This window comes from Panthera pardus, unplaced genomic scaffold (genome assembly GCF_024362965.1).
Source record: "Panthera pardus isolate Hobbes unplaced genomic scaffold, ASM2436296v1 HiC_scaffold_12, whole genome shotgun sequence".
In the NCBI taxonomy this organism is placed as follows: domain Eukaryota; kingdom Metazoa; phylum Chordata; class Mammalia; order Carnivora; family Felidae; genus Panthera; species Panthera pardus.
Genome location: NW_026526677.1, coordinates 57,945,852 through 57,970,799, shown reverse-complemented (window position 1 = coordinate 57,970,799; position 24,948 = coordinate 57,945,852). Strand labels below are relative to the sequence as shown.

Below are 24,948 nucleotides of genomic sequence, written 5' to 3'. Positions count from 1 at the left end.
AACTGTAAAAAGAAATTAAATACTCATACATGTTGCAACATGTATGAACTTTCAAAACATTATGCTAAGTGAAAAAAGTCAGTCACAAAGACCACATATTATATGATTCCTTTTGCATGAAATGTTCAGGACAGGGAAATCTACAAATATATAAAGCAGATTAGTGGTTGCTTAGGCCTGGAGTGGGAGATTAGGCAATAGCAGGCTGATAGCTAAAGGGCATGAGGTTTCTTTCCAAGATAATGAGAATGTTCTAAAATTGACTGTGGTAATGTTTGTGCATATCAGTGAACATAACAAAAAACATGTAATTGTACACTTTAAATGAATTATATCTCAATATACGAATTATATCTCAATAAAGCTGTTTAAAAAAATATATTAAGGCACTCACTCTCGGGCACCAATCCTGCACTTCCACAAACCTGAAAAAGGAGCACCTCCTTAGATTTTGCCCCCCAGGTTCTTTGCCTTGCTTAACTCGAATCTCAGGCGTGCTCTGCATCCTTCCCCCTCACACAAAGATAATCACTTTTTGTTATTATTGTATTCCCTTGGAGTTTTATGCAACAGGGCTAAAAGTTGAAAATTGCTTTTTGACTTTTTTTTTTAATACAGATTTCAGTAGAGTTTATATCAACTATCTTTGTGAGCAGCAAGACTTCCCTTTTCAGAGAAATCACACAGCAGAATGATAGATTTCCTCAAGATTTAAAGTCTTAAGATAGGAGAGTGAGGAGAGAGAGTCCCTGAGGTCTAAGGAATTGGCAAGATTTTAGAGGTGATGGCTATATGGTATACCTAGATAGAGGCTTTGGGGTTCATAGTCTTAACCAAGTTTCCTGGCCACAGCTTATGAATGCTTTGCAAGGAGAAAGCTGTCAGACTTCCAGAGACCATTAAGACCCTGGGCAATACAGACTGATGTCATGGCGCTTCGGGGAAAGAAGCTGGTGTTTCTTTGGGCCCTGGTTCTGAAGACACCGTCCAGGGACCGTGGCCCCTTTCTACCCACCCTTCCTTCTGCTTTTTTTCCTTCCCTACTCTGGCAGGATGAGGCGTGCAGGCCTGGGTGAAGGAGTACCTCCAGGCAAATATGGGAACTATGGCTATGCTAACAGTGGGTATAGTGCCTGTGAAGAAAATGAGAGACTCACTGAAAGTCTGAGAAGCAAAGTAACTGCTATAAAATCTCTTTCCATCGAAATAGGCCATGAGGTTAAGCATCAAAATAAATTATTAGCTGAAATGGATTCACAGTTTGATTCTATAACTGGATTTCTAGGTAAAACTATGGGAAAACTGAAGATTTTATCTAGAGGGAGCCAAACAAGCTGCTGTGCTATATGATGTTGTTTTCATTGTTTGTCTTGTCATTTATTGGATTATTAAACTGAGGTGATGCAAGTAAGTGCGAGTTTGGAATTTGTTCCAACTTAACTGTTTGGAGTACCATTTTGGTAAAAAATCAGCATCAAAACATTCCTAATTTTCCAATATTATGACTTTTTCCATTGACAATTACTGAATTGTTCTTGTTTTATAAATCACATTAGGTAATACAGTACTCTTTGAATACTGTTTCTTAATGATTCATTTTTTGCCCCTATTTTCAGGGGTATTGAGATGGCCTGAAGTCAGTCTGGCCCCAACAATTTTTTTTCCTATTGTTTGCCATCAGATTAAATACCGTATAATACTCTGTTGTTAGCATAAATGTACGTTTATGTTCACGTGAAGAAACCCAGCGGGAGAATAACAGAATGCCTGGAGAGCCTGATGCTGAGCTCTTGAGGTAGTGAACAAGTTTGTGATGGAATGATATATGTCTTTTCCCAAGCTGTCATCAACCCTGATAATGTACTCCCCTTTCTCCCTTCATTTGGTTAAAACTATAGGCTGGTTTCCTTTTACCTAACTTTTCCTCAAAATTTTTGATGATATGACTTCCCCTTCTCCTCTGCCCCAGGACCTCATCTTTTACCAAAGCTTGTTATTTTGGCATATTTCTTGTAGGACCCAAAACAAATGTATACTAGTCTAGTTGTTGTTTCATGTTAACTTTATACATACCATTGACTTGGCTTGTAATAATTTTATGATTTTAGCTGCTTTGGTAGGCCATTTGGTTATAACGTGTGATACAATAATGTGAAGCTAAAGTAATTGCTGAGCTCCAAATGGAAATAAAGTCAACTTCCTCTGCTTTATTATGTGTTCAAAATAGATATTGAAAGTACTCAGGCATTGAACTTGGGGTTAAGAGTATTTTTGCGTTAATCCAGTATGTTTGTTTGTGGAAAGGAAAACAAAGATGGATAGAAAGAAATATTAAAATGTTCTTAAATACTCTGTATTGCTACTGTTTGGGATTTGTCCATTGATGGGCTCTAAAAATAAAATTTTTAATGAAATAAAAAAAAAAAAGACCCTGGACAATACAGATGTTAGCAAAAACTTTGATGAACTAGAGCTATTGACTCTTTGTTTCCCCAGTACCATACAATAAAGCCTGAGTGAGAGGAGGGGCCCCTGATACTGATGAAAACACAATTTCTTGCTACCCTGACAGAATGAGAGGTTTGAATCTCTTAATTAGAATTTTAAAAACAATAAATAAATGGCTATTTCTTATACACTTGAGGTTTCTCTTTTTTTTTTTTAATTTTTTTAATGTTTATTTATTTTTGAGAGAGAGAGACAGAGTGCAAGCGGGGGAGGGGCACAGAGAGAGGAAAACAAAGAATCTGAAGCAGGCTCCAGGCTCTGAGCTGTCAGCACAGAGCCCGATGCAGGGTTTGAACTCATGAACCACAAGATCATGACCTGAGTTGAAGTTGGGTGCTTAACCAACTAAGCCACCCAGATGCCCTGAGGTTTTTCTTCTAAATTTTTTAATTTAGAAATAATTTCAAATGAAGCTGCAAAAATTAAAATAGTACAAAGATTATCCATCTATCCTTTACCCAAATTCACCCGTTGTTAAAATGTCCCCCCATTTGATCTATTATTTGGTATTTATCTAACCATATGTTTACATGTATATTTATATAATACATATGTGTGTGTATATATAACATATATTTGTGTGTGTATATACACACACACACACAGTATTTTTTTCTGAACCACTTGAGGGTAAGTTATATACATCATGACCTTAAAATATTAGGTCATATATATATTAGGACCAAGAGAGATATTCTCTTTCATGACCACAGTTGGTGTTGCCAGATTTAGCAAATAAAAATACAGAACCCTGGGCAAATTCCCATAAAAAAGAACAAAATGTTGCCATTTGTAACAACATGGATGGAGCTGCAGAGTATTATGCTAAGCAAAGTAAGTCAGTCAGAGAAAGACAAATACCATATGATTTCACTCATACCTGGGATTTAAGAAACCAAACGAGCAAGGGGGGAAAAAAGAGACAGAGAGAGAGAGAGACAGAGAGAGAGAGAGAGAGAGAGATTCTTAATTATAAAGAATAAACCCATGGTTACCAGAAGGGAAGTGGGTGCAGGGATGGGTTAAATGTGACAGGGATTAAGGAGTGCACTTGTGATGAGCCCTGGGTGATGTATGGAAGTGTTGAATCACTATGTTGTATACCTGAAACTAATATTACACCGTACGTTAGCTGAAATTTAAATAAAGACTTGAAAAAAAAGAACCCTGGGCAAATTCCAACAGAAATTAAAGCTTCTGAACTTTCTCTGACTACGAAAACTGTTATACCCCCTCTTCTGGACACACTTACACTATTCTTTGATTTGATAAGTTGTAGGTCTCTTTGGGTACCCCTCAATTCCTAAGCAATAAGCCAAAGATGCTGGGCAAGGTTTCTGGTAACCAGTGTATGTCATAATCTTGCTGATAAAATTGAGGGCTGGTTGATTCTGGTGTTGAATTAAAACTTGTATTTCTCCAGTCTTTTATACTTGTGTTATAGAATTCCATCTCTTAGAAGGTCTGTTGATTTAGTAGTGTTTCTCAGAATTGAATTAAAGAACTGTCTTATAAAAACCACTGCTTATCAAATTTAATATGCATATAAATCATCATTGGCACCTGTTAAAATACAGATTTTGATTCAGCACAACTGGGATGGGGCCTGAAATTTTGTATTTTTTTTTTTTTTTTTTAACATTTATTTATTTTTGAGACACAGAGAGACAGAGAGAGACAGAGCATGAACGGGGGAGGGTCAGAGAGAGAGGGAGACACAGAATCTGAAACAGGCTCCAGGCTCTGAGCAGTCAGCACAGAGCCCGACGCGGGGCTCGAACTCACATACCGCGAGATCGTGACCTGAGCCGAACGAAGTCAGACGCTTAACCGACTGAGCCACCCAGGCGCCCCTGAAATTTTGTATTTCTTAATGAGATTCCAGAGGACCCCAATTCACTGGTCCTCCTATCAAACTCTGTAGTCAGATCATGGCCATCTATGTCACAATCAATAGATATTTGTTAAATATGTGGGCACTTAGGCCCTATTCCAAAGCGCTGAATCAGAATCTCTAGGGCAGTGACCAGGAATACACTTTTTTTTTTTAGAGAGAGAGAGAGAGCATGAGGGGGAGAGGGGAAGGAGAGGGAGGAAGAGTAGGAGAGAGAGAAGAGAGAGAGAGAGAGAGAGAGAGAGGGAGGGAGGGAGTGGGAGAGAATCCAAGCTCAGCATGGAGACTGACAGCATAGAGCCTGACATGGGGCCCAATCCCACGATTCTGGGATCATGATCTGAGCCACAATCAAGAGATGGATGTCCAACCAACTGAGCCACCCAGGTGCCCCAGAAATACACATTTTAAATGAATTCCTAGGGAGATTTGAGAACCAGTGATGTATGGGTTTGAAATGCCCTCTACCTTTTTCTCTACTTATTAATTTTTTAACCTTTAAAGCCCAGTGCTTCTCCCTCCTGCTGCTTGTTGCTTTTATTGACTACCTCAGACTCTGAATTCTTTAACAGTTGTCTGAAGGAAGCATTTTCTCACATACATCTGTCTTCCCAGACACATTTTATTTTTTGAAATAAACAGTTTTGTTATATACTTTCTTATGGCCTCAGCTCCTAGCATAATGCTTAGCATAGAGTAAATACTCAACATTTGTCATGGACAATAATGGTGACGATAGTAAACTATTAATTTCTTTTCAGGACACGTGGTTGTTTCCCAGGCCTTGTGTGATTAAAAGAACTTGCTAATTCCATAAAAGAAACACCCAACTGCTTAGCAGACTGTAAATCCCAACCATGGCACGTTATTTTTTAGGAATTGGCACTATGCTCTTTCTGTACCTTGGTAGCTTGGATTTTATTATGGTAAATGGCTTGTTAAAGGGAAGAAAGGAGTATTTTGAATTTTTTAGGTCTTTTATCTGTGAACCTTCAAGCACTCTAAAGCTATTTATTAAGTTCCTGTAGAGCCAGTAACTGTAAAATATTATTACACCCTCCTTACAAAAAAGCTGACTAGGGAAAGAGCTGTAAGATACTCGGCCAAAATCATAGAGCCATTGTAAGAAGGCCAAACCAAGAAACTGAGCGTCTGACAGGTAAGCCCTGCTCAGCATCTCTCAGTCCTCAAGTTGTGTGACTCTGCAAGGTGAGCGTTCCATAGCAGAGAGGCAAAATAAAAAATTGAGGATTATTTCAAAAATCTCATTTCCTCCTCCGTATGCCTATCGTCATTGCTCTTTACCTCTTTTGACACCTGAACATCGTTGCTTCTGTTATAGTTAAATGCTGACCCATCCTCCCTCCTTAACTTCTTTGTCTATTTTTTCAGTCATCTTGTTCTCCCTCCTACCCCACTGCAGCAACAGAACTACCAGCTGAAATGTGAGGTTGGCACCCTGGTTCCGTTACGAATTTTGCCTTTGAGAAACTCCCTTCACAGGCACAGGCAGTTTCCTCTTTGTTTGTAAATTAGGGCTAGATCACGCCCACCTACCTCACAAGATGGTTGAAGCGATAGAACATGACTGATAAACTGTAAAGCATTAAATGGATAACAGTGGTCCCCTTACTGCATCAGTCCTGGCTTAAAATAACTTCATTCTAAGGCCACATTGCGCAGCAAGGTAAGGGCAGGGCGCGTCCATAAGGAATAGCTTCGAGGCGGATCTTTTTCCTTTGAGGAAAGGGAGAGCGCGCAGCCGCTGGGAGTTGTAGTCTTTGCGGCGGTCTCTACAGATCTCCGGGAAAGAAGAGTACTACAACTCCCGTGAGGTCGTGCGGAAACAGGCCCGTGCATCCTCCCGCCAAGCGCGTACCCCAAGCTGAAGCTGGAGGGAGCAGGGGTCCTGCACGCGCGCCCGGGTCCCCGGAGCGAGCTCTGAAGCAGCGTGCTGGTAGCGGCCTTGGCAGCTGAGCGAGAAAAGGAGACGCGTGGGAGTGTGTGAGGACTGTTAACAAGGATAAGACGCGTGGCAAGAAGCAAATTAAAAAAAAAAAAAAAGGCCGCGCCACAACCCATCACACCCCAGCGGATCCTAACTTATGTTACTGCGAAGGCACCGGGATCGTACTCTCCCGCTGGTGCCTCACGCCCCAGGGACTTAAATCAGCTGGGGCGGGAAAGGGTGGGGCCAGTGGCGCGGGAGGCGGGGCGTACAGCGACGAGGGCGGCGGCGGCGGCCGAGACCCAGACATCGGGGACTGTTGTTGTTCTCTCGCCGCCGGACCGCCTCAGTCCGTTGGCCCAGAAAGAGACCCGGAGCTAGTCTGGTGGGGAGCGGGTGGCCGAATCCCCCGTCTTTCCTGCTTCCGCAAAGCTGCGGCAGGAGCTGGTTCAGACACCTTGCGGTTGGTCTCCGATGCCCTTCAGTGAGGAGGGGGCGTCAGAACCTTGGTGAGCGCATCTCAGCCCCACCCCCAACTCCGTGTCTTCGCCGGCCCCCAGGCCCTCACACCTCAGTCCGGCTGCCATGGCTGAAAACGCGGAGGGAGACCTGAACTCCAACCTGCTCCACGCCCCCTACCATACCGGTGATCCTCAGCTAGACACGGCCATCGGGCAGTGGCTCCGTTGGGATAAGGTGGGTACCTGTTCAGCCTTGCATCCTCCTGTCCTCCCGCACGCCCGCCCGCCCATGCACAGTCCGCCCTTTCCCGTCCGCACCCGGTGGTCAGCAGGCTGCTGAGAAGATGGTTCAGGCCACGGGGTGGGAGACAGCGGAGCCGGGCGTTGCCACCCACCTATGCCTGGGCCGCCTCCCCGGGACCATCTGAGCCGGGATACCTGTGGTCACTTCCTTTTGCAGTGCGCGGAATTGCAGCCTCCCTTTCTCACCCACAGCCCCGCCCTTCAAGTGCATGTCGTCTCTTTAAAAAAAAATTATTATTATCGATTATTTATTATTACTTTATCATCATCATGTCGTAAGTTCTACCCTTCATAGAACTATTTTCTTTCCTCTTTCTTCTCCTTTGACTTCCTTCTCTGCAAACCTGAAAGTGGTTTTTGGTACCCTTTTTAGGTGTCTCTAACCGCTCTCTGCTTTACTTCTGGTCTGGTGTGTTTCCACTTTCCGTCGCTAGGTAGTCGCTGGTGGTTTTCTCTATCACCTTTAGCTCTTGAAAAGGTAAGAAGTCTCTTACCTCTTTATTCCCCTTGCCGGGAGTTATTTTCTGCAGTATCCTGTTCAAAGAATCATGTTTTCCAGCTTTCATATGATGCTCCTGATATGGAATTGTTTTTGCTTTACCCATTCCTTTTCCTCCTCTACTCCCCCCACCCCCTCCAAGTTGTTGGGGTGATTTCATCTTGTGCAGACATATGGGATGGATCTGTGAGAGCCAGAGTTAAAATGAAGCTCTCTCACTTGTAAAAGACGCCACTGGTGACTCCAGCAGAGGAAGATGATCCAAGCTTTTGCTTTGTCAAATGCATTAAATGCATTTGTTGAAGTAGCGAAGGCAGTGTATTTAAAATGGAATTCATAACACTGAATTAAGGAATTAGTATGGTAGTACATGAATTGTGTTGTACAAAAGAATTTCTTAAAGGATTCACTTTATGAAAAAGTTTTATTTTTACTTTGCTCAGTCATTCATGCATTTAGCAAAAATATGTATTGTGTATTGGGTAATGTTTTCAGAGCCTGTTAGGGCCAGGGAATGAATACTAGTGGTGAGGAAATAGAAAGGGTTCTGCCCTCAACACGCCTTCATTTAGCAGAAAAGACCACCAAATAAGCAATTACAATGAGTTAGTAACTGTTTCTTGGTCATGTGCATCTTAGACATTCTGTTCTTCCTCTAGAGTCTAAACCAGTGCTTCTCAAACCTTAAAGTGCTTACAGATCACCTGGGAATCTAAAATGCAAATTCCCGTTTGGTAGGCCTGGGGTAGGGTCTGAGATTCGGCCTCAAGAATGAGCTTCCAGGTGATACCATTGCTGCTAGTCTGTGGACCATACTTGGAGCGGGAAGAATCTCTAGTGTTCTGATTCAAATATCAAATTAAAGAAATAAGTCCCTTATTACAGAATTTGACCATAAAGATACATTTTTTAAATCAAGTGTGCAGAATTTGTGATATCCCATTAATTACTGTAAGGATGTGTAAAATGCAAATAACTTTAAAGCATAGCATAAGAGCTAAGGAGTAGCATACAATAAAATCAAATGTACTACAAACCAACTATATAATGTCTTCAGCAGGGAAACCTACCCAAATTACAAATGAATGATAACTGTATATGTTTAATATAGTTAATTGTTTTTGTTTAAAGCCATCTGCTTTCATTGGTATTTTCAGGAAATGAATGTGGTTGGGCACTTATGTGTCCCTAAAGAGAAAGGAAGACTCATGAAATTTGAAAACACTTGTAGAATTACAACACAATTTAATTTACTAGTAACTACTAAGTATGTCAAGGTTGTTTGACCCCAACAATAGGAATTTGTTTTTCATTGCCATGGATGAGATCTTTTGTTCTCTTTAGGTGCCAGTTTTGACTATACTTTTCCTAATGAGTCTCTTGATTGATTTCTTTTTAAAGATTGGCTGAATGAATCAATATGTATTAATTGTCTATGCCTGGATATTATTGGAATATACTGAAATATAAAAAGACTATAAAATGCATATACACCAAAAAAAGATAACATTAGGGTTGTATTGCTGGCAATTAAATGTTTTATAGGCGGTCCTTATTGGAACAAAAGTAAGAGTGACCTGTGGACTGGGATGATCAAAGGAGACTTTATAAAACCAGGATAAATATAAAAAGACTGAGGTGAGCCTTCACTGAAAATGGAAGAGAGGTTCTTAAATTATATTTAAAGTGCCCTCTCTATGTAAGATACTAGCTAAAAACTTGTGGGAGATACAAACATGAAATAGATGTGGATCATATCTTCAAGCAACATAGAAGGGAAAATAAAACTAAAGCTCGCAAAGGGAACAAGTAGTAAGTGCCTTTAACTGAGGAATAGATCCAAATAATTTAAATAATTATTTAATAAAAATAATAAATAATTACTTAACTGACTCCCCCCATAATGGGAAAGCATGCTTATAATTGGTAAACAAATGTGTATTTACTATAGACTGATAGTGTGGGTAACCGAGGCTATATCCCAGGGCACTGAAATTTAGAGTGCAGAAGTGTAAAATAATAGATCAAACTTACAGTTTTTATTACATTACACACTGACAGCATAAATAGTCTTTTAGAAGAGAAACTGAGTTTAATACCTGATTAATACCTGTTTAGTGAAAAAAAAAGGAACCCCTATCAAATATGGCTGATCCTCAATGACTCTGCTTGCCTAGATCAACAAAATTGCTAGTTTTATCTTCATGAAAAAAAGTGTTATTTGTGCTGAACTTTCAGAATTAGTTAGAATTTAGATTTCCCAACATAGGAAGACTATTCCAAGCAGAGATAGAAACTTTGTGTATGTAGAACATTTGTTTCAGCTGTAGTTTAGGGTACATAGAAATTATCAGAAAGGTATGTAGGGGCCATAGAAAAGCTTCAGTATGTGTTTATTGGCCTTGAATAAGTAAGAGTGTGGGTAAGTGTTAAAAGGAAAATAATACCACAAGACAGGGTTTTTACTGGAGCAGTTTGGGGTACTATGGGATGGCATTCTGTTGGTAAATTTACCATAGTCCAGGATCTGACCCTCAGTTTCTATGCTGTCAGACTAATTTGTTAGGCTGTGTTGTCTCAGGATGGATTCGCTATACTCGAAACTGAACCTGATGTCTGAATTCAGAATGCAGTTGTATTAATTTATGGTACAGATGTAAAATAAGTAGATTTGTCTGTAGTCAAGGTATTTTCTAGATGCACCATAAGGAAGTCAAAGATCATGAAATAAAATCACAAGGATTCAGATATATGCCTAAATGTTTAACAGCATTGGCCTGTAGTAAGTAAATGCATCCGTTTCTATGATGGGACTATCTTACCACTGGAACCCAAGTCCATGGATCAAGGTGTTCCTCTTCCAAGTAGTGCCCAGATGACTCTTCTATAGTGCTCACTCCCTTCTATGTGCTAGGGCTAACTAAAGCTCCCACTTTCTTCATACTTCTTTTGATGTTTTTTTTACATCCTATCAAATTACACACAAGTCTTGGCTGGCCTAGAAGCCAGGTTCTCTTTAACATGACAACTATCACCTGTTTCTAATTTACTTCAAACTTTAACTTTTTGAAAGCAGATATAGCCAAAGTATTGAGTAGTGCTCAAGTTTGGGTGTTTTAATGTGTGGGTGGGGAGTGGAACAGGACACAGGGCAGTGCTATTCACCCAGTTGGAGCAGCAACGGTTGTATATTGACAAAATGTGCAGGCACAGCTTGGCCAAGGCATTTTGAGAAATAGTGAGTAGAGTACTCTGGTCTCAAAATGTAGGTCTGTGTTGAGAAAGAATAGAATGTAAAGATGGGTTAGGTTAGGTTAGGTTAGGGTTATGAAATGCCTGAAAATAGAAATAAAAGACTTCAGTCTAAGCCAGTGATTTTCGGATACCTAGCAGTGAAACATTTGCAAGCAAAATATAGCCCAGTAAAATGGAGGTGAACGAATTCCCTTTTAATCATCATTGTGTGATGGAAAAGACACCCAAGAAGCACCTCTACAAAGGTGGTCTAGTCTAACTTCATGGTATAGAGATCTAAAGAAGTTGTGGAAGTTATCCAGTTTGGGTAGAGCCTGGACCAGAGGTTGGATCTGCCACTTAGTTCAATCCAGTTTTTATAGTAGTAGTTTAGGTTACTTTTTTTGGTTCACATTTTCCTAATACTTAATTTGGTCCTTAAGCAATGAAGAGTACAGAATACATGTGGCTTTATTAATTTTGGGAAATATTAACACTACTACTTGAATTTATTTGTAATGTTTCAAACGTTGGAAAATGATCTAAATCTCATTTGATACAGCAGCCTTGCATGGCAGGCAAGCTAGATAGTAGTTTTCCCCATTTTTACAAGTAGAGAAAGTTTCAGAAAAGGTAAATGACTTACTCAAGGATGTATGGCTTTTAAGCAGTGGAGTTGAGACTAGAATTTAGATCATTTGACTTTTACTCTAATTTTCTTATCACTGTACTAGATTCTATAACCTGAATATTTAGTAAATGTTAGTGACATCATACACCAGGTTTCAAGGACTTCATTAAAACCATTTTATTGGCCTTTGTAAAACCTGAGTAGGATGTAATTGCAGAATAAATGTCATGGAATTTTTTTAAAGAGCTGAATTTGCGGCTCAAGAGTTGCTTTGGTCTCCTTGGCAACAACATTCTCCCTCTGTCTGAGAAATTTAGTACAGATAAATGAAGGTTTGAATTTATTTTCCTTCTTAGAAATGAAATTCATTTTTTCTTTTTCTTTTCAAATTCTTACATTTTCCCCTCAGTTTCTACCATTTCATATTCACTTCATTTGTATTTATTTCAAAGAAATACATGCTTATGATAAAAAAAAAATACAAAAGGGAATATAATAAAAAACAATGTTCCTAACTGCTTCTTCTCATTTTCAATTTGCTCCTTAGAAACCATTTTTAGCTACTTGTTTTTAGTTATTCTCATGGTTACCATCAAATGACTAAACAATATACTAGTATCACTAGTCCTTGGTTTATTTTATATGTTACTTGGCAAATATATGCTGTAAAAAATCAGAGCTAACTTACATTATTCTCTACCTCTCCTAAATTTCAATAGTTATGTTGTAGTTATTCTCGTAAGTTTAAATAATGTAATTAGTGCTAACAGTCTGCAGAACAATAAGCCCAATCCACAAATCCAGAGCTCCTAATTGCCCATTTTATTTAAGAGGAGACTAGTTGAGGTGCCTGAGTGGCTCAGTCCGTTAAGCTTCTGACTTCAGCTCAGTGCTCAGGTCATGATCTCACCCTGGGTTTGAGCTCCTGAGATCCAGCCGAGCGTTGGGCTCTCTGCTGTCAGTGCAGAGCCCACTTCAGATCTTCTGTCTCCCTCTCTCTCTGCCCCACCCTTTCAAAAATAATAAACAACAACAACAAGGGAGACTGGCAGATAACATACATTTACAAAAATGGAGAAAACCCATACCATTTTCACAGAATAATTTATGGATATCAATGACTGACCAAGGATCAAGTTACATAAAACAAGCAACATTAAAAGCAAGAAAAACAAAGCAATGGCTCCAGAGGGGGGGAAAAATGAGGTTAATGAAGTACATAGAATTTTAAATTTTTTTTAAGTTAAATTTAAAAAGAGAATTCCATCAAATGAGGAAAGCTGCTATGAGAAAGGCATCGAAAATAGGAACGAGCTCTAAGAAGTTAAGAGAAAAATAAATGTCTATCCGTCTACCTGTTGCCAAATGCAATAGAAAATATAAAAGCTTAAGCTGAGGAAACCTACAGCAAAAGGAAGTAGGAAATATAAGGGAAGTTGACATGGAGGAACTACCCCAATGTAAAGAAATCTCAGATGACCGTAGTGCCCTAGATCCACATTGGGCTTCAAGAAATGTGTCTTTAAAAAGAGTGCAACATCTATGCATAAATAGTAAAAATCTGGAAGATATTAATGATATGGTGAAGATAATATGTTTTTCTGGCAACATTTAAACAAATTGTTTTTAATGTTTATTTATTATTGAGAGACAGAGACGGAGCAAGAGCAGGGGAGGCCGAGAGACGGGGACACACAAAATCTGAAGCAGGCTTCAGGCTCCAAGCTGTCAGCACAGAGCCCATTGTAGGGCTTGAACTCACGTGCCATGAGATCATGACCTGAGCCAAAGTCAGATGCGCTTAACTGACTGAGCCACCCAGGCACCACCACCCTGGCAACAACATTTAAAAAAGAAAAGCAATTATCCAGGGGTTGGTAGAGAGGAAGGGAGGGGAGGAGGAAGGAAGGAAGACCTGAGTAAGCAAGTTATGGTTTGAACATGAAACCAAAACAGGTCATGATTTTGAACAACTAATTGATAGAGCTTAAGAAAAAAAATCGTTTTGATCTCAATACCTTCAGGAGGTATAGGTAGGTCTGAACAGAAGCAAATTTTATCCACACCCACTACATAGATCCACAATGAACAATATTTAGATGATCTTAACCTTGTGCTTACATATTATTTTCAATTTTGAGGATCAACAAGACGAAACACAAGATTTAATTATTTTTTTATTGTGAAAAAGTACATAACATAAAATTTACAGTCTTACGCATTTTTAAGTGTACAGTTCAGTAGTGTTAATTATATTCACATTGTTGTGAAATGGATCTCTAGAACTTTTTCATCTTGCAAATGTGAAACTGCACCCATTACATAAGTCTTCTTTGACCCTCCTCCCAGCCCCTGCTAATAACTATGTTCTATCCTGTTTCTATGAATTTGACTACTTTGGATGTCTCATATAAAGAGAATCATACAGTATTTGTCTTTTTATGGCTGGTTTATTTCACTTAGCATAATATCTTTAAGGTTCATCATGTTGTAGCATGTGACAGGATTTCCTTCTTTAAGTCTGAGTAATATGATACACCTCATTTTTTTTATCCATTCATCCATCCATGGACATTTGGGTTGCATCCACCCTTGGCTGTTGTGAATAGTGCTGCTGTGAGCACGGATATGCAAATATCTCGTGAAGACCCTGCTTTCAATTCTTTTGTCCTCATACCCAAAAGTGGGATTGCTGGAACAAAATGTAGATGTTATCAGCATAAATAGGGTTTTGGCTTATTGTATTTCATTTCATGCTTCTTTCTGTCTTTCAGAAATATGTTGAAATCTCATCTACTCCTCAGTACCCATTGACCCCTTCTCCAGTTCTTTTTGCATTATGGATTTAGTTATTTTATACCTTTATTGTCATGTAAAAAATTCTCAGGAGGAAGAAGAGACAAGTGCTTGAGGTTTCCATCTTCAACTAAAACTCTCTATTCTTTTTTTTTTTTTTTTCAAATTAAAAATGTACTTAAAACTGGAAGCAACCCAGATGTCTTCAGTAGGTGATGGGTAAACAAATTTTAGTATATCCTATTTATTTATTTATTTTGGGAGAGAGAGTGCTCGTGTGTGCATACACATACATGTGGGGAAAGGGCAGAGAGAGAGAGAAAGAGAGAGAGAATCCCAAGCAGGCTCCACTTGTTAGTGTAGAGCCTGATTCAGGGCTCAACTTCATGAACTATGAGATTGTGAGCTGAGCTGAAATCAAGAGTGGGATGTTTAACCGACTGAGCCACCCAGGCGCTCCAATTCATTGATGTTTTAAAAATGAGTTATCAAGCCACAAAAGAAATGAGCCATCAAGAGACAAAAACACAGTTGAGAAACTTTAAATACATACTACCCAGTGAAAGAAGCCATTCTGAAAAAGTTACATACTGTCTGATGCCCACTATATGTCATTTTGAAAACAGGTAATTTTTGAAAAATGACTGGTTATCAGGGGAAAGGAAGGAGTATATGGAGCACAAGGGATTTTTAGATCAGTGAAGCTATTCTATATGATACTTTAATGGTGGATATATGGCATTATGTATTTGTCAAAAGCCGTATGTAAACTGTGGACTTTAGTTCATAATATTGGATCAAGGGCACCTGGCTGGCTCAGTCAGTGGAGCATGGAACTCTTGATCTTGGGGTTGTGAGCTCGAGCCCTATGTTAGGTGTAGAGATTACTTAAAAATATTAAAAATTCTTTGAAAAAAAATGGATCAGTATTGGATCAACTACAGCAAATGTACTGCACTCATACAAGATGTTAACAACATGGAAAACTGGGCTAGGGCATTTATGGGAACTCTGTGTACTATCTGCTCAATTTTCTGTAAACCTTAAACTGTTCTAAAAAGTAAAGTCTAGGGGCACCTGGCTGGCTCAGTGAGTAGCATGTGACTCTTGATCTCAGGATCATAAGTTCGAGCCCCATGTTGAGAGTAGAGTTTAAATAATTTTTAAGTTGAAAAAAAAGTAAAGTCTATGCATTAAAAAAAAAAAATATATATATATATATATGTGTATATATGTATGTATATATTTGAAAGAAAGGATTTATATTTGAAAGCACCTCCTTCTTTCCCACCTGAAAATTTTAAAATAGGCAGACTGGCTTTTTCTGCCTTTTATTTGGGGGTCTTCTTTGCCCTATTTTTTCTTTCATAAAGGATTTTTGTTTAGTTCCTTCAAGTTTTCCACAAGGCCATTAGAAAGCCTATGTGGATATATCTTTGATCTAGAATTATTTCCTTATCTCTTTCTTTCCTCCTATTTGAAAAATCTGAGAGAGCCTGGAGAACCTAATGAAAAGGAATTTGTCTTCATTTGGTTCTTCCAGATTTTACTTGTAAGATATACTGAACTAGCCAAAGAATGTTAAGTATTATATTTCATCATCTTAGATTTTCATGGTTACTCCCTGGATTATCTAAATCAGGGTTCTTTCATCCTCTTAGACAGCTTGTTTAATTGTTTTTACATATTTTATATGTCCTGTTTTTTAGAAATATTTTCCCCCAAAACAAAAGGTTTAGTAATTTAGTGCAGATTTTACTAAAATATTTTTTCATGAGTCACTTTATCTATACGTGACTGCTAATTAGCACTAAGGCTACTGCCCTCTGGTGTTGGGAGTGAATGGAGAAAATAATGCTGGTGGAAAATAGACAGGTAGGTACTATATCTAATCCTGCATGGGATATTTTATACCAGATAATTTAATGAGCACTGAACCTTACCCAAAAAAACCATGGCATAGCCCAATCTAATGCCCAAAAGAATATGAAAATTGAAAAAAAAATATTAAAATTATAATATAAATGAAAAATCCTCTGCTTCTCAGATACATAGACCTTTTAGCTTTCAACTCATTAGAAAGTCTCTTTAATGTAAATAGTGACTTTATTTTGTGGTTTATGCTTCAGAATTTTTCTCATCTTATTTGCCCTCTGAAATACTTCATTATTTATACAGGTAAATATTAGAAAAAACCTAAATGCACACCAAAGGGGAAAGAGTAAACAAATTGGAACACTGCAACAGCTGAATAGAATAGGTCTGGGATGAATGGATAAAAAAGTTATGGTATATATTCACCATGGAATATTATTCAGCCATAAAAAACGAGAAAATCCTACTATTTGTGATAAAATGAATGGAACTTGAAGACATTATGCTAAGAGAAATAAGTCGGACAAGAAAGGCAGACACTATGTTCTCACTTACATGTTGAATTTAAAAAGACCCAAAAAACCAAAAGACACACGAAACTCACAGATCAGATTTGTGGTTACCTTATTGGGGGGAGGGTATAGAATTGGAGGAAGGTGGTCAAAGGGTACAAATTTCTGGTTATAAGGTAAGTAAGTACAGAGATGTAATGGACAATTTTATTATAGTTCACACTGCTGTATGATATATAGGAAAAGTTGTTAAGAAAGTAGATCCTAGGAGTTTTCATCACAGAGAAATTTTTCCTTTTATTGTATCTATATAAGATGATGGATGTTAACTAAACCTATCATGTAATGTTTTCACAATACCTTCAACCACATGAAGGTTTGGGGCACCAACACGCCATGTAGTCAAAAATCTACATATAACTTTTGATTCCCCAAAAACTTCATAACCTACTGTTAACAGAAGCCTTACTGATAATATAGTCAATTAACACAGATTTGTATGTTATATGTATTATAGACTGTATCCATACAATAAAGTAAGCTAGACATTTTCTTTTGAAAATGTTAAAATCATAAGAAAGAGAAAATACATTTACATTATTGTACTGACTTTATCAAAAAAATCTGCATATAAGTAGACCTGCTCACTTCAAACTCGTGTTCTTACAGGGTCAATTGTATGTGTAAATTAAACCATCATGCTGTACACCTTAAACTTAGTGATGTCAATTATTTCTCAGTAAAAGAGGAACAAAACAAAACAAAAGTAGATCTGTATGTATTGAAAGAAACTCCAAGATACATTAAGTGAAATAAGCAAGTTATAGAACATCATATGCAATTTGATAGCATCTATATAAAATAAAGAGAGAAAGCTAAACTACATTTCTGTGCATATATAGATGCCAGTAAAGGTCTAGAAGGATACATCACAATAGTACTTGCTCCCCCACAGGAGTGGTCTGGGACTAAAGGTAATAGTCAAAATGTCTGTAGCTTTATCTGTATTATTATTATTTTAAACTAGGAAAATACATAGTTACAATTAATAATATTTAAAATACAAATAAAGAACAATTAATGGTCAACTTGTGGGGCTGCTTTTTAAGAGCGATAGGAATTCAAAGTCAGGAAGACTATGTAAGAAGTAGAATTTGACCTGGGCCTGAAAGGAAAAATAGGATAGGAATAGATGATGAATAGGGGGACAGAAAATTTAAGGTGGGAGAAATGGAAGAATAAAATGGAAAATGAAACTGATCAGGAAAGTGAAACTGCACAGCGTGCAAGAACAATGAAGATTTTTTTTTTAAACTCAAGTATAGTGTATGTGTTAGACTGCTGTGGCAATTTAGGCCACACAAAGGAAAAAGGATATCTAGTGTTTATTGAGTGATCATGTGCCAGCTGTGTTAATTAATAGATGCTTTCATGTAAAAAAAAAATCTCTTTTAATCCTTCAAGGATTGTTTGAGGTAGTTGTTATTCTCGTTTTTAACCTATATACAAACTTGGGCTCAGAGAAATGAAGAGAGTATTTGAATCCAAAAAGGTTTTGAATTCCTCTGCCCTTTGGGATCTGATTCCCACCCTTCCTGACCTTTATTTATATTTGAGGTAACTGGAATTGGACTCTATTGTTGGTTCTTGGGTGATTAATCTGGCAGTATGTAATTAGGATGAGATGGGTTGGAGATGGAGACTCAGAATTATGGATAACAAAGTTTTACATTTGGATGATTACAGAGCCTTCCAAGAAAACTAAAGAAGTAATGAGCCCTTTTAACAATTGTCCTATCCTTTTTAAAAACACAGAGACTGAGAGGCGCCTGGGTGGCTCAGTTGGTTAAGCATCCAACTTCAGCTCAGGTCATGATCTCATGGTTTGTGGGTTTGAGCCCTGGTGTCGGGCTCTGTGCTGACAGCTCAGAGCCTGGAGCCTGCTTCCGATTCTGTGTCTCCCTCTCTCTCTGCCCCTCCCCTGATCATGCTTTGTCTCTCTCTGTCTCAAAAATAAATAAAACATTAAAAAAATTTTTTTAACACAGAAAATGATAAACAGCTTCTATTTCGTTACAATATTTTGCCAAGTTTGAATCAGAACTCCTTTTTAAAAAATTAAGCTACAGGTTCAGTTTAAATTCCCATATCTACTTTACATTCTCCTCCCTCCTTTCCTCCAAGTAACCAAGGCATATCTAGGAATACTAGAGTTTTGTCTAAATTTCCTGTTTGTTTGAAAAATAGTTTTGTTTTTCATTTAGTCAAGTAAAGATAACCCTGAAAGTTAAACAACTCCTTTAAAAAAAATCACGTAGTGAAAAATATTTCAATGCCTGAAAACACTCGAATCAAAATTGAAGTATTATATTTTTTATAATATATACTTAATATATAACTTTTGAAAATGTGGACCCTGTTAACTTATCCCTAAATAGTAGCAGAAGCTATAGGGCAAGTCAACAATAAAATAACATCAAATACAGCCTAAGATGTTCTTTCTCTAAGTAGAAATGTCATATTTTACAAAGATAGTAAGTTTCATGTGTGGTTTCTGTAAAGTTAGATTCGTAACAACATAGATTTAATGACTTAATTGTTCTCCCCAACATCAAGGAACTTTTACATAATTATCAGGAAAAACTTAACAGTAAGAGAGCTGATATTATGCAACAGTACAATTCACACCCATGAATTTGTTTTTGCAATTTGTATGTCTTAAAAAAAAAACTCTGCTTCAAAAGAGAATTCAAGTATCTTTCAAGTATAATTTTTTTAACATTAAACTATATTTCTCAAATGTTTTTTAAAGGGAATTGACAAAAGCACCTAATATTGTTTGTCATTAATTCATGCATTATAAGGTAAAACCCTGTGTGCATCTGGATTTATGTGTATTTCTTCTACTTTAGTCTCAGCTTTAGAGTTTTTCTATATGGTTTGTTTTTTAGGTATAATTTACATTTACAAAATTGACAGTAAATTTAATTCTTTTAAGTGTTCTACTTAATGAATTTTGAAGAGTGTATACAGTTGGAAAACCAGCATCACAATCAAAGAGCATTTCGATCACTGCAGAAAGTTCCCTTGTGCCCTTTTGTAGTGAATCCCCTTGCTCCAGCCCCTGTCAACCACTCATCTAATTTGTCCTGTAGTTGTTGTTAATTGAGATATAATTCACATAATGTGAAATAACATTCACCATTTTAGAATGTATATAATTCAGTGGGTTTTAGTATGTTCAAAAGATTGTTCAGTTGTCACCAGTATCTAATTTTTTTTAATGTTTATTTATTTTTGAGAGAGAGAGTGGGGCAGGGGGAGGAGCGAGGAGCAGAGGGAGAGGGAGACACAGAATCCAAAGCAAGCTCCAGGCTCCGAGCTATCAGCACGGAACCCAATGTGAGGCTCAAACCCACAAACCATGGGATCATGACCTGAGCTGAAGTTGGATGCTTAACTGTCTGAGCCACCCAGGTGCCCCACCACTATCTAATTCCCAAACATTTTAATTATCCCAGAAAGAAACCCGGTATCCATTAGTGGTCATTGCCCATTCCTCCATTCCCCGCCCCCCCGCCCCCAGCTCCTGACAACCATTCATCTGTCTAGATTTTCCTATTCTGGACCTTTCATATAAATGGAACCATACTATTGTTTGTGGCCTTTTGTGTCTGCCTTCTTTTACTTAGCACATTTCAGATTTCATCCATGTTGTATCATGAATCAATTGGCTATTTATATATTTTCTTTAGTGAATCCTTTGTCCCTCTTTAAATTGGGTTGTCTTATTGTTGACTTGTAATAGTTCTTTATTGTTCCTGTAGTTTGCTTTTATAAAAATCATACAATACGTAGGCTTTTTGTGTCTAGCTTCCTTCAGTTAACATAATACTTGTGAGATTTATCCATTTTGTTTTCTATACCAGCAGTTTGTTCCTTTTTATTGCTGAATGTTATTCTATTTTATGGATGTACAATAATTTGTTTATTCATTCACCTGTTGATGGACAACAGGCTTTAACTCTTCAGAGTAAATCTACCTTTGAAATTCATTTATAGGTCTTTGTGTGAACATGTTTCATTTCTCTTGGGTAGATTCCTAGTGGAATTACTATTCAGCATTTACTGAGAAATTTTAAAATAGCTATTGGGTGTTGAGTTTTTTCAAATGCTTCCTTTGCATCTACCAAGATGATATTTTTTCTGTTGTTTTTTAAACTGAGACTTTATTTTTTAAGATCAGTTTCAGTCAAGAAAAGTATGTGTCAGAATACCTAGAGAAAAATAGCAAACATTTGAAATGTTTTATTTTGACTGTCTTTATGAGAAATATTTTTTGTTTAAAGCATAACAGACTTAAGTATGACTATATTATTGAACACATGTGTGTGTTTTGTTAGAAAAACAATCCAGAAGTTAAAAAAAAAAAGACTATATATATATATATATATATATATATATATGTTTTGAAATGAATTAATCAACATTTTTATCTTTCACACGAATTTTGGCATGTTTAGTATTATACTTAAATAATAATATGTTATATTTAATGTCTTATTTTCTGCTTTTTGAGTAGTTAGAATCTTTATTTCCTGGATATGATTTTTATATTCATTAAATGGTCTCAAGCTTTATTAAGCCAATTATTATTAATGAAATCTCATTTTATATGACAAGAATAGTCATTCAAATTTGTTATCTAAGCCAACTTATGCTAATTTCTACAATGTTTTTAAAGATGGAGAAATTATTTTACTTATATGTGGAATCTGAAAGACAAAACAAATGAACAAACGAAACCCAGGAATAGACTTATAAATACAGAGAACAAACCAGATGGTTGCCAGAGAGTAGAGAGGTGGGAACATGTACAAAACAGGTAAAAGGGATTAAGAAATACAAACTTCCAGTTATAAAATACATAAGTCACGGAGATGAAGAGTACAACATAGGGAATATAGTCAATAATATTGTATTAACATTGTATAGTGACAGATGGTATAACTACACTTATGGTGGTGAGTGAGCATTGTGTAATCTATAGAATTATCAAATCACTATGTTTTAAAACAAATACAACTTTATATGTCAACTATACTTAAATACAAAAAAAAATTTAAGATGGAGAAATTAAATTTAGAATTACACAAAGACTCTTAGATGGGAAAAAATTATTGGTTAGCAAGAGCATATTTTGGACTCTGAGGAAGCATCTGGTTTGGAAAACATGTTCTGCTTCAGGTCTCTAGATTTGGATCTTCAAGCTGGTTGACCCTTAGAAGTAAATGTCAGTTACATTTACCCTTCAGGTTTTCAGATGGCAGTTTCCTATTTTAACTTCTGTTGAGAAATAAACTTAAATATTTTTTTTCTGTAGTTCTATAAAACTGGTATTTGTTGTTTAGGCACTAGCCTCTGTCAGTAACATTTTAAAATGTTATTTACAAGCTTTGCAATTTTAGATATATTTGAGCCACTAAGAAGTCAATTTTGTATATTACCTCACCTTTAGATATATAACAATATTAGGATTTTGATTGCAAAAAATATATATATAATATAATAATATTAATAGAGTAGATTCAAGTTGTATAAAAATTATACAATTATTAGGTTTATAAAAGAAGGAGGAAAGAAGATTTATAGGTGAATTCTTCATTGACAAACTTGATTTGTTTTATATGATGATTAATCAGTTTTTTATGTACTTTTATATATATTTATATTTATTATATATAGATAATACAGAAGCCCCCTAATTATGAACAGAATAGGTTCAGAAAAGCTTGGGTGAATCCAGAGTAATCCTTCATAAATGAATACTAATACTTTCGTTTCATGGCAGGTAGAGTTGGAATGATTTTGGTCTGGTATATACCTTTATTCACATCTATGAAAGTTTGTAAGAGGTTTGTTAAAGGAGGTACTTCTCTTTATATATATAAAGTGCTGCTTTTTTTTTTTTTTTTTAAATCAGTTCTTTCATGTTTTCTTTGAATTTGGGCCTTAAGGACCTACGCTATGGAAAAAACACAACTCCACAGAGTATTATGTAAGAAGACACTTTCTTTTCTTCATTTCAGCCATATAAAGTTGCAGCACTCCATAGGATTAGAACCTAAAGGAAAATTTTGGGTAAACAGGTAACCTTTGAAAATAATGCATGGCTTTAATTCTGTATTCTTTAGCTTACTGATTTCCTACTAAACAATCAGCTTCCTTCCTGATGAAGTATAGAAAATGCTAGTAGTCACTAAAATCTTTTTGGATTTTCTGCAGGATTACTTTTTTGGGGCACTAAAATTATTAGGATTCTAAAATACACTAGTTAAGAGCAACTTTAGTTCAGATTGAATGCATTTACTTTCCAAAAGGAATGTACATTTCCAGAAGGTATGTAAATCAAATAACTTCTCTGCAGACTTACAGTATAATTTTTAGAGCTTTCTTTACTGTTGGCATCACTTGAACCATTTTTTTCTTTTTTTGCTGATTAGCCTGCTCCTATCCTTAAGTAATGAACGCATTGTAAATAAGAGCACATTTAGAAAGGAAACAATAATTTGTATTTGAGAAAGCTCCAACATTTGTTTTATTAATAACCTTCTGTGAGTGACAAAAAAGCAATTTGTGAGGTAAAAAGTATCCATGGAGACCCACAATAGTAGTTTTTCTCAGCCATCAGAGAGAGAGATTTATTTAGTTTTTACCATAAAATAAGTAAAATATAAAATATCCAAACAGTACTAAGGCTGTACAATAAAGTCACTTTTCTGCCTCAGACCTTATGCCTGGTTTCCCCATCAGAGATAATCACTAGTTTTAGTGTCTTATATTAGCATGGAGTATTTCTGGAATGATGTAAGTATACATATACTTCTTTTTATACAAATTAAAACACATTATGTATGCTTCTGCTTTTCATTTAATGTATCTGAGTTTTATGTGGAAAGAGTTTTAAAAATAATTTGTAGTTCTTTAGAATCTTCATAATATGATAGCTTATAAAAATCATAGTTGTTTGAATATTTTAACAACAAAATAGAAATGTAATTTCATCCTCATGGAAAATGTATGATAATCATGGCTACATAGATTGCCCTTTAGGTGTATTTTTAAACATTTTAACATCAACATCTAATTTAATGCAGTTATGAAATAGTGGAGAAATCTGCATTTAAAATAGATTTCATTTGCCTGTCACCATAATCACTTAGCACTTTTTACCATAAAAATATACGTCTGTCCAATGCATCGTGATTCTTTATCCATTTTTATTTTTCTCTAATTTACAGTCTTTTTCAGAAACAGGAATTAGGTTAGGACTGGTTGTAATGTTTATAACAGAGAATGGAATTTTTAGGCCCTACTCTAGTAGCTGTGCAGTTAAACATTAGGAAGTACTCAGTAACCTAATAATATTCATGTCTGGTGGGTCATTTTTGTATCTTATGTAGCTATAATTAAAAGGAATCATATTTGGCTTTATAGTTGGAGTTCATTATTATTAGAAACATTATTAACCTGCTCTGCATAATTATTTTGTTGTTGTGAGGTGGTATAGGATTTAGAACCAGACCAACCTGGATTCAAATCCTGTCTAGACCTCCAATGTTAGCTCCATGTTAATAGGCTCTCTAAATCTTAATTTCTTTATTAATACAGTGGTAATAATAGGCTCCCTAAATCTTAATTTCTTTATTAACACAGAGGTAATAATACTACCAGTAAGATGCTGCAGTTGACATTCTTGTATGAATAAATCTTGTTTGAGTAAAGACATTGCTATGGACAGAGATATTTATGGGCCAAAAGGCATATGCAGTTTAAATTTTGGTAGTTGCTGTGATATCATTCTAAAAGGACTATCCTAATTTCTTTTTAAAAGAATTTTAAATCCTAATTTATTTTTTTTAAATAAATAAACTTATTTATTTTTAGTAATCTCTACACCCAACGTGGGGCTCAAACTCATGACCCCAAGGTCAAGAGTCACATGCTCTTCCAACTGAGCCAGCCAGGTGCCCTAGGACTATCTCAATTTCTATGGCACGAACTGTATGACACTGCCATATACCCTCTACAGAACTGAAACTTTTTAGTCTTCAATTTTGCCCTTCTTATACCTGTTTTTAAATGTTAGCCATCTTCAAGTCTCTTTGACCTTTGTATCAAATCTGGTAGCATCTTAAACATTGGGAAAATATAGAGTAGCCCAGTTAGTCTTATTGTTTAGATTCTCCTCTTAATAGCTATTCATAGTTTTATGTAGGCTGTGTAT

The 24,948-nt window shown here is 36.5% G+C and overlaps 1 protein-coding gene, 1 long non-coding RNA gene and 1 pseudogene across 2 annotated transcripts in view; 2 read left to right on the top strand and 1 right to left on the bottom strand.

Annotated features, from left to right (window-relative positions):
• LOC128776183 (uncharacterized) overlaps positions 1-7,166 on the bottom strand; it is a 67,009-nt gene extending 59,843 nt beyond the window's left edge. Inside the window, exon 1 of the long non-coding RNA XR_008421219.1 lies at positions 7,055-7,166. This is a non-coding gene — a long non-coding RNA (uncharacterized LOC128776183). The remainder of the gene's footprint in view (positions 1-7,054) is intronic.
• On the top strand, positions 1,043-2,427 carry LOC109267186 (BET1 homolog; annotated as a pseudogene).
• The window catches only part of PGM2L1 (phosphoglucomutase 2 like 1), a 50,930-nt gene continuing 32,265 nt past the window's right edge, over positions 6,284-24,948 (top strand). The window contains exon 1 of the mRNA XM_019449801.2: positions 6,284-7,046. Coding sequence (XP_019305346.1) covers positions 6,936-7,046 — 111 coding nt within the window. The 5' untranslated portion in view covers positions 6,284-6,935. The remainder of the gene's footprint in view (positions 7,047-24,948) is intronic.